We start from the raw sequence: 18,016 nt of genomic DNA, 5'->3' as shown, positions 1-18,016 counted from the left end.
TGTTCTCCTCCCGTCACTGCCAACAACCCCTGACGGACTCTTTCATGTCTTGGCTGTAGTTAGTTTTACTCTTTCATGTGTTGGCTGTAGTTAGTTTTACTCTTTCATGGGTTGGCTGTAGTTAGTTTTACTCTTTCATGTGTTGGCTGTAGTTAGTTTTACTCTTTCATGTGTTGGCTGTAGTTAGTTTTACTTTTTCATGTCTTGGCTGTAGTTAGTTTTACTCTTTCATGTGTTGGCTGTATTTAGTTTTACTCTTTCATGTGTTGGCTGTAGTTACTTTTACTCTTTCATGTGTTGGCTGTAGTTAGTTTTACTCTTTCATGTTTTGTCTGTAGTTAGTTTTACTCTTTCATGTGTTGGCTGTAGTTAGTTTTACTCTTTCATGTGTTGGCTGTAGTTAGTTTTACTCTTTCATGTCTTGGCTGTATTTAGTTTTACTCTTTCATGTGTTGGCTGTAGTTAGTTTTACTCTTTCATGTGTTGGCTGTAGTTAGTTTTACTCTTTCATGTGTTGGCTGTAGTTAGTTTTACTCTTTCATGTGTTGGCTGTAGTTAGTTTTACTCTTTCATGTGTTGGCTGTAGTTAGTTTTACTCTTTAATTTGTTGGCTATAGTTAGTTTTACTCTTTCATGTGTCGGCTGTAGTTAGTTTTACTCTTTCATGTGTCGGCTGTAGTTAGTTTTACTCTTTCATGTGTCGGCTGTAGTTAGTTTTACTCTTTCATGTGTTGGCTGTAGTTAGTTTTACTCTTTCATGTGTTGGCTGTAGTTAGTTTTACTCTTTCATGTGTTGGCTGTAGTTAGTTTTATTCTCTCATGTGTTGGCTGTAGTTAGTTTTACTCTTTCATGTATTGGCTGTAGTTAGTTTTACTCTTTCATGTGTTGGCTGGAGTTAGTTTTACTCTTTCATGTGTTGGCTGTAGTTAGTTTTACTCTTTTATGTGTTGGCTGTAGTTAGTTTTACTCTTTCATGTGTTGGCTGTAGTTAGTTTTACTCTTTCATGTGTTGGCTGTAGTTAGTTTTACGCTTTCATGTGTTGGCTGTAGTTAGTTTTACGCTTTCATGTGTCGGCTGTAGTTAGTTTTACGCTTTCATGTGTCGGCTGTAGTTAGTTTTACTCTTTCATGTGTCGGCTGTAGTTAGTTTTACTCTTTCATGTGTCGGCTGTAGTTAGTTTTACTCTTTCATGTGTCGGCTGTAGTTAGTTTTACTCTTTCATGTGTCGGCTGTAGTTAGTTTTACTCTTTCATGTGTCGGCTGTAGTTAGTTTTACTCTTTCATGTGTCGGCTGTAGTTAGTTTTACTCTTTCATGTGTCGGCTGTAGTTAGTTTTACTCTTTCATGTTTTGGCTGTAGTTAGTTTTACTCTTTCATGTCTTGGCTGTAGTTAGGTTTACTCTTTCATGTCTTGGCTGTAGTTAGGTTTACTCTTTCATGTCTTGGCTGTAGTTAGTTTTACTCTTTCATGTGTTGGCTGTAGTTAGTTTTACTCTTTCATGTGTTGGCTGTAGTTAGTTTTACTCTTTCATGTGTTGGCTGTAGTTAGTTTTACTCTTTCATGTGTTGGCTGTAGTTAGTTTTACTCTTTCATATGTTGGCTGTAGTTAGTTTTACTCTTTCATGTGTTGGCTGTAGTTAGTTTTACTCTTTCATGTGTTGGCTGTAGTTAGTTTTACTCTTTCATGTGTTGGCTGTAGTTAGTTTTATTCTTTCATGTGTTGGCTGTAGTTAGTTTTACTCTTTCATGTATTGGCTGTAGTTAGTTTTACTCTTTCATGTATTGGCTGTAGTTAGTTTTACTCTTTCATGTGTTGGCTGTAGTTACTTTTACTCTTTCATGTGTTGGCTGTAGTTACTTTTACTCTTTCATGTGTTGGCTGTAGTTACTTTTACTCTTTCATGTGTTGGCTGTAGTTACTTTTACTCTTTCATGTGTTGGCTGTAGTTAGTTTTACTCTTTCATGTTTTGTCTGTAGTTAGTTTTACTCTTTCATGTGTTGGCTGTAGTTAGTTTTACTCTTTCATGTTTTGTCTGTAGTTAGTTTTACTCTTTCATGTGTTGGCTGTAGTTAGTTTTACTCTTTCATGTGTTGGCTGTAGTTAGTTTTACTCTTTCATGTCTTGGCTGTAGTTAGTTTTACTCTTTCATGTCTTGTCTGTAGTTAGTTTTACTCTTTCATGTGTTGGCTGTAGTTAGTTTTACTCTTTCATGTGTTGGCTGTAGTTAGTTTTACTCTTTCATGTCTTGGCTGTATTTAGTTTTACTCTTTCATGTGTTGGCTGTAGTTAGTTTTACTCTTTCATGTGTTGGCTGTAGTTAGCTTTACTCTTTCATGTGTTGGCTGTAGTTAGTTTTACTCTTTCATGTGTTGGCTGTAGTTAGTTTTACTCTTTCATGTGTTGGCTGAAGTTAGTTTTACTCTTTCATGTGTTGTCTGTAGTTAGTTTTACTCTTTCATGTCTTGGCTGTAGTTAGTTTTACTCTTTCATGTCTTGGCTGTAGTTAGTTTTACTCTTTCATGTCTTGGCTATAGTTAGTTTTACTCTTTCATGTGTTGGCTGTAGTTAGTTTTACTCTTTCATGTGTTGGCTGTAGTTAGTTTTACTCTTTCATGTGTTGACTGTAGTTAGTTTTACTCTTCCATGGGTTGGCTGTAGTTAGTTTTACTCTTTCATGTGTTGACTGTAGTTAGTTTTACTCTTCCATGGGTTGGCTGTAGTTAGTTTTACTCTTTCATGTTAAGGCTGTAGTTAGTTTTACTCTTCCATGTGTTGGCTCTAGTTAGTTTTACTCTTCCATGGGTTGGCTGTAGTTAGTTTTACTCTTTCATGTTAAGGCTGTAGTTAGTTTTAGTCTTCCATGTGTTGGCTCTAGTTAGTTTTACTCTTCCATGTGTTGGCTGTAGTTAGTTTTACTCTTCCATGTGTTGGCTGTATTTAGTTTTACTCTTTCATGTGTTGACTGTAGTTAGTTTTACTCTTTCATGTGTTGGCTGTAGTTAGTTTTACTCTTTCATGTCTTGACTGTAGTTAGTTTTACTCTTTCATGTGTTGGCTGTAGTTAGTTTTACTCTTTCATGTGTTGGCTGTAGTTAGTTTTACTCTTTCATGTCTTGGCTGTAGTTAGTTTTACTCTTTCGTGTGTTGGCTGTAGTTAGTTTTACTCTTTCATGTGATGGCTGTAGTTAGTTTTACTCTTTCATGTGTTGGCTGTAGTTAGTTTTACTCTTTCGTGTGTTGGCTGTAGTTAGTTTTACTCTTTCATGTGTTGGCTGTAGTTAGTTGTACTCTCATGTGTTGGCTGTAGTTAGTTTTACTCTTTCATGTGTTGTCTGTAGTTTTACTCTTTCATGTGTTGGCTGTAGATAGTTTTACTCTTTCATGTGTTGGCTGTAGTTAGTTTTACTCTTTCATGTCTTGGCTGTAGTTAGTTTTACTCTTTCATGTGTTGGCTGTAGTTAGTTTTACTCTTTCATGTGTTGGCTGTAGTTAGTTTTACTCTTTAATGTGTTGGCTGTAGTTAGTTTTACTCTTTCTTGTGTTGGCTGTAGTTAGTTTTACTCTTTCATGTCTTGGCTGTAGTTAGTTTTACTCTTTCATGTGTTGGCTGTAGTTAGTTTTACTCTTTAATGTGTTGGCTGTAGTTAGTTTTACTCTTTCATGTATTGGCTGTAGTTAGTTTTACTCTTTCATGTTTTGGCTGTAGTTAGTTTTACTCTTTCATGTTTTGGCAGTAGTTAGTTTTACTCTTTCATGTTTTGTCTGTAGTTAGTTTTACTCTTTCATGTATTTGCTGTAGTCAGTTTCACTCTTTCATGTGTTGGCTGTAGTTAGTTTTACTCTTTCATGTGTTGGCTGTAGTTAGTTTTACTCTTTCATGTGTTGGCTGTAGTTAGTTTTACTCTTTCATGTGTTGGCTGTAGTTAGTTTTACTCTTTCATGTCTTGGCTGTAGTTAGTTTTACTCTTTCATGTCTTGGCTGTAGTTAGTTTTACTCTTTCGTGTGTTGGCTGTAGTTAGTTTTACTCTTTCGTGTGTTGGCTGTAGTTAGTTTTACTCTTTCGTGTGTTGTCTGTAGTTAGTTTTACTCTTTCATGTGTTGTCTGTAGTTAGTTTTACTCTTTCATGTGTTGGCTGTAGTTAGTTTTACTCTTTCATGTGTTGTCTGTAGTTAGTTTTACTCTTTCATGTGTTGGCTGTAGTTAGTTTTACTCTTTCATGTCTTGGCTGTAGTTAGTTTTACTCTGTCATGTCTTGGCTGTAGTTAGTTTTACTCTTTCATGTGTTGGCTGTAGTTAGTTTTACTCTTTCATGTGTTGGCTCTAGTTAGTTTTACTTTTTCATGTGTTGGCTGTAGTTGGTTTTACTCTTTCGTGTGTTGGCTGTAGTTAGTTTTACTCTTTCGTGTGTTGGCTGTAGTTAGTTTTACTCTTTCGTGTGTTGGCTGTAGTTAGTTTTACTCTTTCGTGTGTTGGCTGTAGTTAGTTTTACTCTTTAGTGTGTCGGCTGTAGTTAGTTTTACTCTTTCGTGTGTCGGCTGTAGTTAGTTTTACTCTTTCGTGTGTCGGCTGTAGTTAGTTTTACTCTTTCGTGTATCGGCTGTAGTTAGTTTTACTCTTTCGTGTATCTGCTGTAGTTAGTTTTACTCTTTCATGTTTTGGCTGTAGTTAGTTTTACTCTTTCATGTTTTGTCTGTAGTTAGTTTTACTTTTTCATGTTTTGTCTGTAGTTAGTTTTACTCTTTCATCTATTTGCTGTAGTTAGTTTCACTCTTTCGTGTGTTGGCTGTAGTTAGTTTTACTCTTTCATGTCTTGGCTGTAGTTAGTTTTACTCTTTCATGTGTTGGCTGTGGTTAGTTTTACTCTTTCATGTCTTGGCTGTAGTTAGTTTTACTCTTTCATGTGTTGGCTGTAGTTAGTTTTACTCTTTCATGTATTGGCTGTAATTAGTTTTACTCTTTCGTGTGTTGGCTGTAGTTAGTTTTACTCTTTCATGTGTTGGCTGTAGTTAGTTTTACTCTTTCATGTGTTGGCTGTAGTTAGTTTTACTCTTTCATGTGTTGGCTGTGGTTAGTTTTACTCTTTCATGTCTTGGCTGTAGTTAGTTTTACTCTTTCATGTGTTGGCTGTAGTTAGTCTTACTCTTTCATGTGTTGGCTGTAGTTAGTTTTACTTTTTCATGTGTTGGCTGTAGTTAGTTTTACTCTTTCATGTGTTGGCTGTAGTTAGTTTTACTCTTTCATGTGTTGGCTGTAGTTAGTTTTACTCTTTCATGTGTTGGCTGTAGTTAGTTTTACTCTTTCATGTGTTGGCTGTAGTTAGTTTTCCTCTTTCTTGTGTTGGCTGTAGTTAGTTTTACTCTTTCATGTGTTGGCTGTAGTTAGTTTTACTCTTTCATGTGTTGGCTGTAGTTAGTTTTACTCTTCATGTGTTGGCTGTAGTTAGTTTTACTCTTTCATGTTTTGGCTGTAGTTAGTTTTACTCTTTCATGTGTTGGCTGTAGTTAGTTTTACTCTTTCATGTGTTGGCTGTAGTTAGTTTTACTCTTTCATGTGTTGGCTGTAGTTGGTTTTACTCTTTCATGTGTTGGCAGTAGTTAGTTTTACTCTTTCATGTGTTGGCTGTAGTTAGTTTTACTCTTTCATGTGTTGGCCGTAGTTAGTTTTACTCTTTCATGTTTTGGCCGTAGTTAGTTTTACTCTTTCTTGTGTTGGCCGTAGTTAGTTTTACTCTTTCATGTCTTGGCCGTAGTTAGTTTTACTCTTTCATGTGTTGGCTGTAGTTAGTTTTACTCTTTCATGTCTTGGCTGTAGTTAGTTTTACTCTTTCATGTCTTGGCTGTAGTTAGTTTTACTCTTTCATGTGTTGGCCGTAGTTAGTTTTACTCTTTCATGTGTTGGCCGTAGTTAGTTTTACTCTTTCATGTGTTGGCTGTAGTTAGTTTTACTCTTTCATGTCTTGGCTGTAGTTAGTTTTACTCTTTCATGTGTTGGCTGTAGTTAGTTTTACTTTTTCATGTGTTGGCTGTAGTTAGTTTTACTCTTTCATGTGTTGGCTGTAGTTAGTTTTACTCTTTCATGTGTTGGCTGTAGTTAGTTTTACTCTTTCATGTGTTGGCTGTAGTTAGTTTTACTCTTTCATGTTTTGGCTGTAGTTAGTTTTACTCTTTCATGTGTTGGCTGTAGTTAGTTTTACTCTTTCATGTGTTGGCTGTAGTTAGTTTTACTCTTTCATGTGTTGGCTGTAGTTAGTTTTACTCTTTCATGTGTTGGCTGTAGTTAGTTTTACTCTTTCATGTGTTGGCTGTAGTTAGTTTTACTCTTTCATGTTTTGGCTGTAGTTAGTTTTACTCTTTCATGTTTTGGCTGTAGTTAGTTTTACTCTTTCATGTGTTGGCTGTAGTTAGTTTTACTCTTTCATGTGTTGGCTGTAGTTAGTTTTACTCTTTCATGTGTTGGCTTTAGTTAGTTTTACTCTTTCATGTGTTGGCTGTAGTTAGTTTTACTCTTTCATGTCTTGGCTGTAGTTAGTTTTACTCTTTCATGTGTTGGCCGTAGTTAGTTTTACTCTTTCATGTGTTGGCTGTAGTTACTTTTACTCTTTCATGTCTTGGCTGTAGTTAGTTTTACTCTTTCATGTGTTGGCTGTAGTTAGTTTTACTTTTTCATGTGTTGGCTGTAGTTAGTTTTACTCTTTCATGTGTTGGCTGTAGTTAGTTTTACTCTTTCATGTGTTGGCTGTAGTTAGTTTTACTCTTTCATGTGTTGGCTGTAGTTAGTTTTACTCTTTCATGTGTTGGCTTTAGTTAGTTTTACTCTTTCATGTGTTGGCTGTAGTTAGTTTTACTCTTTCATGTCTTGGCTGTAGTTAGTTTTACTCTTTCATGTGTTGGCCGTAGTTAGTTTTACTCTTTCATGTGTTGGCTGTAGTTAGTTTTACTCTTTCATGTCTTGGCTGTAGTTAGTTTTACTCTTTCATGTGTTGGCTGTAGTTAGTTTTACTTTTTCATGTGTTGGCTGTAGTTAGTTTTACTCTTTCATGTGTTGGCTGTAGTTAGTTTTACTCTTTCATGTGTTGGCTGTAGTTAGTTTTACTCTTTCATGTGTTGGCTGTAGTTAGTTTTACTCTTTCATGTTTTGGCTGTAGTTAGTTTTACTCTTTCATGTGTTGGCTGTAGTTAGTTTTACTCTTTCATGTGTTGGCTGTAGTTAGTTTTACTCTTTCATGTGTTGGCTGTAGTTAGTTTTACTCTTTCATGTGTTGGCTGTAGTTAGTTTTACTCTTTCATGTGTTGGCTGTAGTTAGTTTTACTCTTTCATGTTTTGGCTGTAGTTAGTTTTACTCTTTCATGTTTTGGCTGTAGTTAGTTTTACTCTTTCATGTGTTGGCTGTAGTTAGTTTTACTCTTTCATGTGTTGGCTGTAGTTAGTTTTACTCTTTCATGTGTTGGCTTTAGTTAGTTTTACTCTTTCATGTGTTGGCTGTAGTTAGTTTTACTCTTTCATGTCTTGGCTGTAGTTAGTTTTACTCTTTCATGTGTTGGCCGTAGTTAGTTTTACTCTTTCATGTGTTGGCTGTAGTTAGTTTTACTCTTTCATGTGTTGGCTGTAGTTAGTTTTACTCTTTCATGTGTTGGCTGTAGTTAGTTTTACTCTTTCGTGTGTTGGCTGTAGTTAGTTTTACTCTTTCATGTCTTGGCTGTAGTTAGTTTTACTCTTTCATGTTTTGGCCGTAGTTAGTTTTACTCTTTCATGTGTTGGCCGTAGTTAGTTTTACTCTTTCTTGTGTTGGCCGTAGTTAGTTTTACTCTTTCATGTGTTGGCCGTAGTTAGTTTTACTCTTTCTTGTGTTGGCCGTAGTTAGTTTTACTCTTTCATGTGTTGGTTGTAGTTAGTTTTACTCTTTCTTGTGTTGGCCGTAGTTAGTTTTACTCTTTCATGTGTTGGTTGTAGTTAGTTTTATGCTGTCATGCCGCTGATTGACTTGTTTACATCCATTTGTTGTTTTTAAGGTGGAGCTGAGTCATGTTTTCACACGCACGCACCCACGTGCACGCACACACATACACACACACATGAAGGGATACCTCTTTGTTGGCGGACGGGGAACCTCAGACATGAAGGAATAAATAGTGCGTCTCAATATTTATTCATAAGCTGGCCGACAGTTCACTGGAAATAATCACATTATGAATGAACAAATAATTAAATACATAATTATGACGTTTGGGTGTCAGCGGACGACCCTCTGAAATACAACAGTCAACACAGGCTTGATGGAAGACACACTACATGTATGTTGTATAGTGTGTGTGTGTGTGTGTGTGTGTGTGTGCGGATGGCAGTACAAAGAGGGGGTCGCTGATCGCATGCTCTGTGTTACCTCCTTTTCAGCACCCTCTCTGTTGCCATGGAGAGACAGTTCTTTGCTTTCCCATAGGAGGAGAAATTAACACCATTTTTAACTGGCCCGGGGGCCTCCCCCCCTTGTGTGTGTGGGAGAGGGAGTCTTGAGTTCTGCTCCAGACACACACACACACACACACACACACACACACACACACACACACACAGATCGGTGGAGACAGCCGTAATCTCGCTGCCACACCGCCACTGTCATTTTTAATGCCCTGGAAAGGCCAACGTTTTACCAAGTGGGGCAGTATGGTGATGGCAGGAAGACGGCGGAATGGACCCGGCGACGTTACGGCCTGTATGTGTGTCATCCACACCGACCGGCTCATCAACAGCGCCCGTCCTTGGCCCACCGGGGACTGCCTGCCTGTGTCATAGTTTATATGCAATACTGGTAATGTCACACACTCTATCAAATAATGATCATCATGGGAGCAGATGAGAGAGAGAGAGGGAGGGAGAGGGAGAGAGGGGGGAGAGAGAGGGAGAGCCATGAGGGGTAGGGCACAGTGCACCTAATGTGGATTTAATGAAGGGGCTTATGAATTAAGAGAGTGAGTAGGGGTTGATGGCGGAAATAAAAGAGGGAAGGATGAGGGGATTGAAGGGGGGTGGGATTCAACAGAAAAAAAAGGGGGGGGGCACCGCAAGACAGTGTTCTCGCCCCCATCCCGGTTCCCGTTTCAAAAGCCCTTTCAGGGCGTCGCTTTATCGAAGTCCCGCGTGCACGTGTGTTCAGAGACGCTCGTGCCGAGGACGGCGTGGTTTTCCCATTTCCGTGTCCATTCGCTGCCGCCTAGATTTATGGGGGGGGGGGGGGGGCTGTAGAAGATCACCTGTTGTCACATCTGCAGTGAGATCATCTGTCACGAGCGCTGTTGACACAGTCGTCTTTACTTCCGCCCTGCCCGGCCCGGTCCGGTCCGGTCCGGTCCACTGGGCCGGGCGGCACACAACAAGGCCCGTGCACGCGACACACCGCCGATGCAACGCCGTCCCGCAAAAAGCGGAAATGCAACTCCCCCGGATGCATCTGACCCTGCCCCCCCCCCCACCGCCACCACCACCACACACCTTGCTCCCTTTTAAAGTTGGGGGTGGGGGGGGGGGTCCCGTGACCTATAATCTCCTGCTATCTGGTTTGGATCCCTTCGCCAGTGGAGCTAATATGCCCTTGTGTGTTGCTTCTCCTCTATCTTCCCTGGCCTGTCTTTGTGACCCAGCTGCTCCCCCCCCCCCACAGCTTCCAGCCCCCCTCCTCCTCCCCCTCCCCCCCCCCCCACCACGACCTGCCTGTGTGCAGGACTGCTCCGTTCTCCCCTCAAGCGACTTCTCTTGCGAGACTGTGCGACTGCCAGGGGGAGGGTGGGGGCAGCCGACTCAACCCCTCTAGTCTCCTAGCAACAGAGCGGTTTGGAGCGGGACAGGGAGAGCGAGGGAGCGGGGGGTGGGGAGGTGGGGAGAGAGAGAGACGGGGGCTGGTTTACAGTGGCTGGGGAGAGCAAAGTCCTGCGGGATTAGAAAGATGAAGAGAAGGAGGAAGGGAGCGAGGGAGGGAGGGAGAGGAGAAAGGAGGGAGAGAGGAGAAAGAGATGGAGTTCTGTTGTGCTGTTCGGTGGTTGAGGGATGCTGACACGTCTTTTCTCCCCTCCCTCTTTTTTTATAAACGGCACCTCGCTGATAACCCCAAATATCCACCGGAGACGCTGTGGTTGATACGCCGCGCAGCTTCACCATTCCACGTTACTTTATTCGTCGCGAGGGAAATTTGCCTCGGGGCCTAACGGCTGCCACGTACAAACACACACACACACACACAGCGCACACTGCCAGACTCACACTGCACAGCTCGTTTGCCCGGTAAACAAGTGTGGCGTGTGCACGATGCACCAGGAGCACGCAAACACACCCGGAGGTGACCGCTAGACTCCCCGCCGAGCGTCCCCCGTCACACAGAGGCCCAGTCCGAGGCCTCCGGGCGGCCGGAGTGACCGGGCCGGCTGATCTCAGCGCCACGCGTCGTCCTGGCTGCGAGTCAGGGGGGGGCGGATAGTCGAGGGGGTCCGTTCACGTCCACTTTGGAGGCAGGCGACCCTGAAGCCTCGCCAACGGTCTCGCATCCATACACATACGTGCAGTGGATGTGGCAAGTCTGCACAACCCAGTCGGAACGGCAGGTTTTTGTGACGTAAAAAAAACGAAACCCAGATAACTCCTTTCAGAACTTGTCCCACCCTTAACGTCAAATCGCAACCTATAGAAATAACGTGAAACCCAAACTGAAACATTTTAGGGGGAAAAACACAACTTACAATAACCTGATTGCATAAGTGTACACACCCTTTTTATAACCGGGGATGTGGATGTGTTCAGAATTGACCAGTCACATCCAAGCTCATGCTGAATAGTAGTTGGTATACACCTGCCGTCAGTTAAAGTGGCTGAAATAAAGTTCAGCCGTTCCTGTGGCAGTTTCCTGGTTGCATCCAACTGCAAAAGCCATGGTCCTCAAAGAGCTTACAAGGCATGACGGGGTCTCACTGCTGAAGGGTATCCATCAGGAGAGGGGTACACAAGAACTTCCAAGGCGTTAGATATACCATGGGACACCGTGAAGACGGTCATCGGCAAGTGGTGAAAATATGGCACAGCAGGGACATTACCAAGAACAGGACGCTCCTCCAAAACTGGTGAGAGGATGAGGAGAAAACTGGTCAGGAGGGGCTGCCAAGAGGCCTGCGGCAACACTAAAGGAGCTGCAGGAATTTCTGGGAAGTCCTGGTTGCTCCCCACATGTGACAACAATCTCCTGGGCTGTGGGGTAGGGGGGCAAGAAGGAAGCATTCTCACATGATAAAACACCCAAGCCGGGATAAATCCTCAAAAAGATGCATCCAGTCTCCCAGAACCATGTGGAAAACGTGTTATGGTCTGATGAGACCAAGGTGGAACTTTTGGGCCATAATTCCAAAAGGGCGGCACAGTCACGCAGTCGCCTCACAGCAAGAAGGTCCTGGGTTCGAGCCCCGGGGTAGTCCAAACCTTGGGGGTCGTCCCGGGTCGTGGAGTTTGCATGTTCTCCCCGTGTCTGCGTGGGTTTCCTCCCACAGTCCAAAGACATGTAGGTCAGGTGGATCGGCCGTACTGCATTGTCCCTAGGTGTGTGTGTGTGTTTGGGCCCTATGATGGCCTGGTGGCCTGTCCAGCGTGTCCCCCCTGCCTGCTGCCCAATGACTGCTGGGATAGGCTGCAGCATCCCCCATAACCCTATGTAGGATAAGTGGTTTGGATGATGGATGGAGGATGAATTCCGAAAGGCTCGTTTGGCAGAAAACCAACACAGCACATCAGCAGAGGAACAGCAGGCCCGCGGTGAAGCATGGCGGTACCCGACACCTCATCCGGCCCACATACCATGTGGAACGATGGCACTTTGGTGGTCCGCTCCTGTTTACCAGATCTGGGCCAGAACCAAGCCACAGCAATGCTGCATGTGCCACATATTTGCCAAAGGTGGCCCGTATGTGTTTTGTGATATTTGGGCCATATTCATCATTCACCACACGGGTCACTTCAGGGTCACATCCAGACCACATGTTGCCCAGAGCACCGCATCTTTTCCAGAAAAAGGCCCACATGTGATTTGGCATATTTGGGCCATATTTGCTATTAGACATGTGGGCCACTTCAGGCTCACATCCGTTTTGTCAGGGCCAGAAGAAGGCCATCAGTGCCGTATCAGTGCCTGAAGTGGCCCACATCCGGATGCTGTCTGGGGAACATGAGGAACACGAGGGTTAAGGGAAGTCCTCTGGTTGCAGTTTGGTAATCCAGCCTGGTTAGAATAACAAAGCAGAGGCCGACACACTGCAGACCACCTGTGTTTGTCCCGGTGTTAAGCGGGTCGATCCTACTGTGGTACTGCTCTTCATGCATATATACATGTATATGGATCTGAGACTCGCAAGCTCTCGCTGTGCGTGTCCTGGAAGTGAGCCACAACCCAGCCGGCACGGTATCTCATTGTCAAACCTGTTAGGGGAAGAAAACCAAAGAAAAGAAAATCAAAAACTTGCAATAACCCGGCGGAGTAAGTGTGTCCGCCCCTAAACTAACACGTCATTGAAGCACTTCCTGACTTTCTGTCAGCACTCGTCCTTGTTGGGCGAGAGTCTATCAGCTTGGCACATCTTGACCGGGCAAGATCTCCCCGCTCCTCCCTCTGAAAATGATTCTAGATCCATCAAATTGTCAGGGGCATCTCCCGTGCACTGCCCTCTTCAGGTCACCCCCCCCCCCAGATTTTCTGCTGGATTCAGGTCTGGGCTCCGGCTGGTGAAGCCGTCCCTTTGTTGATTTGGGATGTAATGCTTCACCCTCCTAACAGACGCCTGAGGGTTTTGTGGCAAAATCGACTGGTGTTTGGAGCGATTCATGATTCCTCCACCTGGACTAGAGCCCCGGTCCCGACTTAAGGAAAGCAGCCCCGAAGCCTGACGCTGCCGCCGGGACGGGTCCGGGCCACAGCAGTTTTGCTATCCGGGTCTGTTCACCGATTAGCAATGGCTGTACTATATGCCACTGGCGTTGACCCGGACCACCTCTGGATTTCACCGCTGACTAATATCAGCAATGTATTTTTACCCAGACACAGCACGACACCGAGTGTCCCACCCGGCCGGCACGGTGGGAGATTCTGTAGGGGCAGGCAGAAAAATCTGTGGACGTAATGTGGAGGTGTGGGGTTTTTTCGGCGGTGTGAGATTATCTAAATCCGGCGTGAACGGACGCCGGTGCCATTGTCCCGGCTGACAGCGGCGGTGACGTCACGCCGGAGGACAGTGATACGGCCGGTGCGGTGTAGATTAGAGCGGCGGTGGTGATGAGGTGGCGGATCACCATTATTTCATTTATTCTCATTACCTTTGGGCCCGTGCTGACAGAGAGGGGGAGAGGGAGAGAGAGAGAGAGAGAGAGAGAGAGAGCAAGAGGGCCGGATTAAAACAAACCCGCTCTGTGAGCTGGTTTTAGTTACCATGGCAACGATCATTACCTCGCACTTGGGAGAGCAGGAGCAAGGGGGGGCTGGTGGTGGTGGAGGAAGACCGGGACGGAGGCAGGAGAGGAGCACAGCTGGGGAGGAGGAGGGGGGGGGAGGCGCGAGGGGGGGGAGGGGGCAAACGAAAACGAAATGTCAGATCCCGCGAACGCCACGGAAATGTCAGGGAAAGGGGAGGAAAAAGTGCGATTCCTCGGTGCCGGGGGGACAACTTTCTGAACTCGGGACCCTCTCTCGCATCCCATCCCTTTCTCCCGCTAAAATGCCAGGGGTCGTTCCGAAGAGGCGCGGTCCGGCGGTGGTAACGTCAGCGGCGTGAGGGGGCCGGGGGAAATGGGTCGGGCTGCTTTTGCCTCGTTTGGATTACCGCAGTGTGGAAACAACTGTTAATTGCTGCACACGTTTACAGTTTGAGATTACAATCAGCAAAGCGTTAAACCACACTAATCAAGAGGGAGGGCAAATTGCGGCGATGCGAAAAATAATTAAATAAATAAAATGCCTAAATTGGCCGGGTAAATCAGCGAGTTATTCACAGCGATGGGGAGAGAGAGCGAGAGAGAGAGAGAGAGAGGTGGAGCGCAGCAAGTGAAAGAAAGCCCCATGTGGTGTTGTGGGTGGGGGGGGGGGGTGGTGTTGTCCTAGTGATTCCACTTCCATGGCATGTCACATGACCCTCTAGCCCGCACACCTGCCCGAGAGGGAGAGAGAGAGAGCGCGAGAGGGAGAGGGAGAGAGAGAGATCAGTGGCAGTTTCTATGGCGACAGGGTCAGCGGTACGGGAGGCAGGATGGCGGTGGAAAAGGGGGCTGTTGGGTCTCCTACAGTAGAGGCGGTGGTATTTTTAAAACCTCGCCGAGATGAGGCCGAAACGGTCGCTGACCCGAGGCGACCCGAATGAGAAGTAAAGATTCTCAAGCTCGGCGTTTCAAACGTGGCGAGGCTGGAGCCGAGGTGGGAAAATGGTTTGGCTCCGGCCCGGCAATCCAGCAGCGACAGGACGGGTTTGTCGACTGTCTGTGGCCACATGACCTATGATTCATGAGCCTGAGAAAAAGAGGAAAGCTTGCTGCTAAAATCTCAGGGCTGCAGCCTTCTCCGTCCTCGGCCACGACCTCAGACGTCTCTGGCTGTAGGTGATAGACGTAAGCCGTTTACATCCCGCCTGTAAAGCCCGAGGCAAGACATTGAACCAGAGCTTCTTTGTGTTGCAGTGTTCTGACGGCGGCTCGGCCCAAGACAACTCCTCCCTGAAGCGAGTGGCTGTGGTGGAGGACTTCTTCGACATCATCTATGCGATGCATGTGGAGATGGGTGCTGACCCGGGCAGGGCACCCAAACATGCGGGCCAGAAGAAGACCTACAAAGCGGTGAGAGAACATCCAACCAAACATCCCCCTGGCCTTTTACTATAAACTTACAGTAGCTCTCTCTCTGTCTCTGTCTCATCTGTCTCTCTCTGTCTCATCTGTCTCTCTCTCTCTCTGTCTCATCTGTCTCTCTCTGTCTCATCTGTCTCTCTCTCTCTCTCTGTCTCATCTGTCTCTCATATTATATGTATATCTATCACTACTACTACTACTACTACTACTACTTTCAGCTGCTCCCGTTAGGGGGCGCCACAGCGGATCATCCGTTTCCATCTCTTCCTGTCCTCTGCATCTTCCTCTGTCACACCAGCCACCTGCATGTCCTCCCTCACCACATCCATAAACCTCCTCTTTGGCCTTCCTCCTTTCCTCTTCCCTGGCAGCTCCATATTCAGCATCCTTCTCCCAGTATACCCAGCATCTCTCCTCCACACATGTCCAAACCATCTCAATCTTGTCTCTCTTGCTTTGTCTCCAAACCTTCCAACCTGAGCTGTCCCTCTAATATACTCCTTCCTAATCCTGTCCTTCTTCATCACTCCCAATGAAATCTTATCATCTTCATCTCTGCCACCTCCAGCTCCACCTCCTGTCTTTTCATCAGTGCCACTGTCTCCAAACCATACAACATAGCTGGTCTCACTACCATCTTGTAAACCTTCCCTTTAACTCTTGCTGGTACCCTTCTGTCACACATCACTCCTGACACTCTTCTCCACCCACTGCACCCTGCCTTGCACTCTCTCCCTCTCTTTCACCTCCCTTCCGCACTCCCCATTACTTTGGACAGTTGACCCCAAGTATTTAAACTCATACGCCTTCGTCACCTCCACTCCTTGCATCCTCACCATTCCACTGTTCTCCCTCTCATTCACACACGGTATATATTCCGTCTTGCTCCTACTGACTTTCATTCCTCTTCTCTCCAGTGCATACCTCCACCTCTCCAGGCTTTCCTCCACCTGCTCCCTACTCTCACTACAGATCACAATGTCATCCACGAACATCATAGTCCACAGAGACTCCTGCCGGATCTCGTCCATCGACCTGTCCATCACCATTGCAAACAAGAAAGGGCTCAGAGCCGATCCTTGATGTAATCCCACCTCCACCTTGACCCCATCTGTCATTCCAACCACACACCTCTCCACTGTCACACTGCCCTCATACATATCCTGCACCACTCCTACATACTTCTCTGCTACTCCTGACTTCCTCATACAATACCACACCTCCTCTCTCGGCACCCTGTCGTATTCTTTCTCTAAATCTACAAAGACACAATGTACCTCCTCCTGACCTCCTCTATACTTCTCCATCAACATTCTCAAAGCAAACATCACATCTGTGGTGCTCTTTCCTGGCATGAAACCATACTGCTGCTGCTGATCATCCCCTCTCCTCCTCTTAACCTAGCTTCTATTACTCTTTCCCATATCTTCATGCTGTGGCTGATCAACTTTATACCTCTGTAGTTGCTACAGTTCCGCACATCACCCTTGTTCTAGAAAATCGGTACCAGTATGATTCTTCTCCACTCCTCAGGCATCCTCTCACTTTCCAGATCGTGTTAAACAATCTAGTTAAAAGCCCCACTGCCATCTCTCCTAAACATCTCCATACCTCCACAGGTATGTCATCAGGACCAACCGCCTTTCTACTCTTCATCCTCTTCATAGTAGCTGCTCTCACTTCTTTCTTGCACTTCCTGACTCACCGTCACTTCCTGACTGCTTGACTGACTGACTGCCTGACTGACTTCTTGACATCCTGACATCCTGACTGCACTTCCTGACTCACTGCACTGCACTTCCTGATTCACTATCCCCACATCATCCAACCTTCTCTCTCTCGCTCTCATTTTCTTCATTCATCAGCCCTTCAAAGTACTCCTTCCACCTTCTCAACACACTCTCCTCACTTGTCAGCACATTTCCATCTCTATCCTTCATCACTCTCACCTGCTGCACCTCCTTCCCAACTTGCTCCCTCTGTCTAGCCAATCCGTACAAGTCCTTTTCTCCTTCCTTAGTGTTTAACCTCTCATACAACTCACCATACACATTTTCCGTTGCCTTTGCCACCTCTCTCTTCGCTTTACACCACATCTCCTTGTACTCCTGTCTACTTTCTTCATCTCTCTGACTATCCCACTTCTTCTTTGCCAACCTCTTCCTCTGTATAATTTGCTGTACTTCCTCATTCCACCACCAAGTCTCCTTGTCTTCCTTCCTCTGTCCAGATGACACACCAAGTACCTTCCTAGCTGTCTCCCTCACTATTTCTGCAGTGGTTTCCCCGCCATCCGGCAACTCTTCACTACCACCCAGGGCCTGTTTTAACTCCTCCCTGAACTCCACACAACAGTCTTCCTTCTTCAACTTCCACCATTTGATCTTTGGCCCTGCTTTCACTCTCTTCCTCTTCTTGATCTCCAGAGTCATCCTACAGACCACCATCCGATGCTGAAATATGTCTTCACCACAGCCATTTCCATCCTTTTCACAAAATCCACTACCATCTGTCCACCACATTTCTCTCCTTGACACCATACCTACCCATCACCTCCTCATCACCTCTGTTCCCCTCACTAACATGCCCATTGAAGTCCACTCCAATCACCACTCTCTCCTCCTTAGGTACCCTCTCCACCACTTCATCCAACTCACTCCAGATTCTTGTTTCTCTTCCGTCTCACACCCAAGTTACGGGGCATATGCGCTTATAACATTCATCAACACACCTTCGGTTTCCAGCTTCATACTCATCACTCTGTCTGACACTCTCTTCACCTCCAGCACACTCTTGACATACTCTTCCTTCAGAATTACCCCTACCCCATTTCTCCTCCCATCTGCACCATGGTAGACGAGTTTGAACCCTCCTCCGGTACTCCTGGCCTTACTCCCCTTCCACCTGGTGTCTTGCACACACAGTATACCTACCTTTCTTCTCTCCATCATATCAGCCAGCTCTCTCCCTTTACCAGTCATAGTGCCAACATTCAAAGTTCTGACTCTCACCTGCACACTCCTAACCTTCCTCCTCTCCTGCTGCCTCTGGACATGCCTTCCCCCTCTCCTTCTCCTTCACCCAACAGTAGCATAGTCTCCACTGGCACCCTGCCGGTTAACAGTACCAGTGGCGGTTGTTGGTAACCTGAGCCTC

General features: G+C 45.3%; 1 protein-coding gene across 1 annotated transcript in view; it reads left to right on the top strand.

Annotated features, from left to right (window-relative positions):
- The window catches only part of nol4la (nucleolar protein 4-like a), a 51,573-nt gene that overhangs the window by 7,986 nt on the left and 25,571 nt on the right, over positions 1 to 18,016 (top strand). The window contains exon 2 of the mRNA XM_056274576.1: positions 14,693 to 14,848. Within this exon, the coding sequence (XP_056130551.1) occupies positions 14,693 to 14,848 (156 nt within the window). The remainder of the gene's footprint in view (positions 1 to 14,692; positions 14,849 to 18,016) is intronic.

Source organism: Lampris incognitus, chromosome 2, assembly GCF_029633865.1.
Source record: "Lampris incognitus isolate fLamInc1 chromosome 2, fLamInc1.hap2, whole genome shotgun sequence".
NCBI classification, from domain to species: domain Eukaryota; kingdom Metazoa; phylum Chordata; class Actinopteri; order Lampriformes; family Lampridae; genus Lampris; species Lampris incognitus.
Note: the sequence above shows the minus strand (reverse complement) of the source record. Positions and strands in the feature narration are given on the sequence as shown.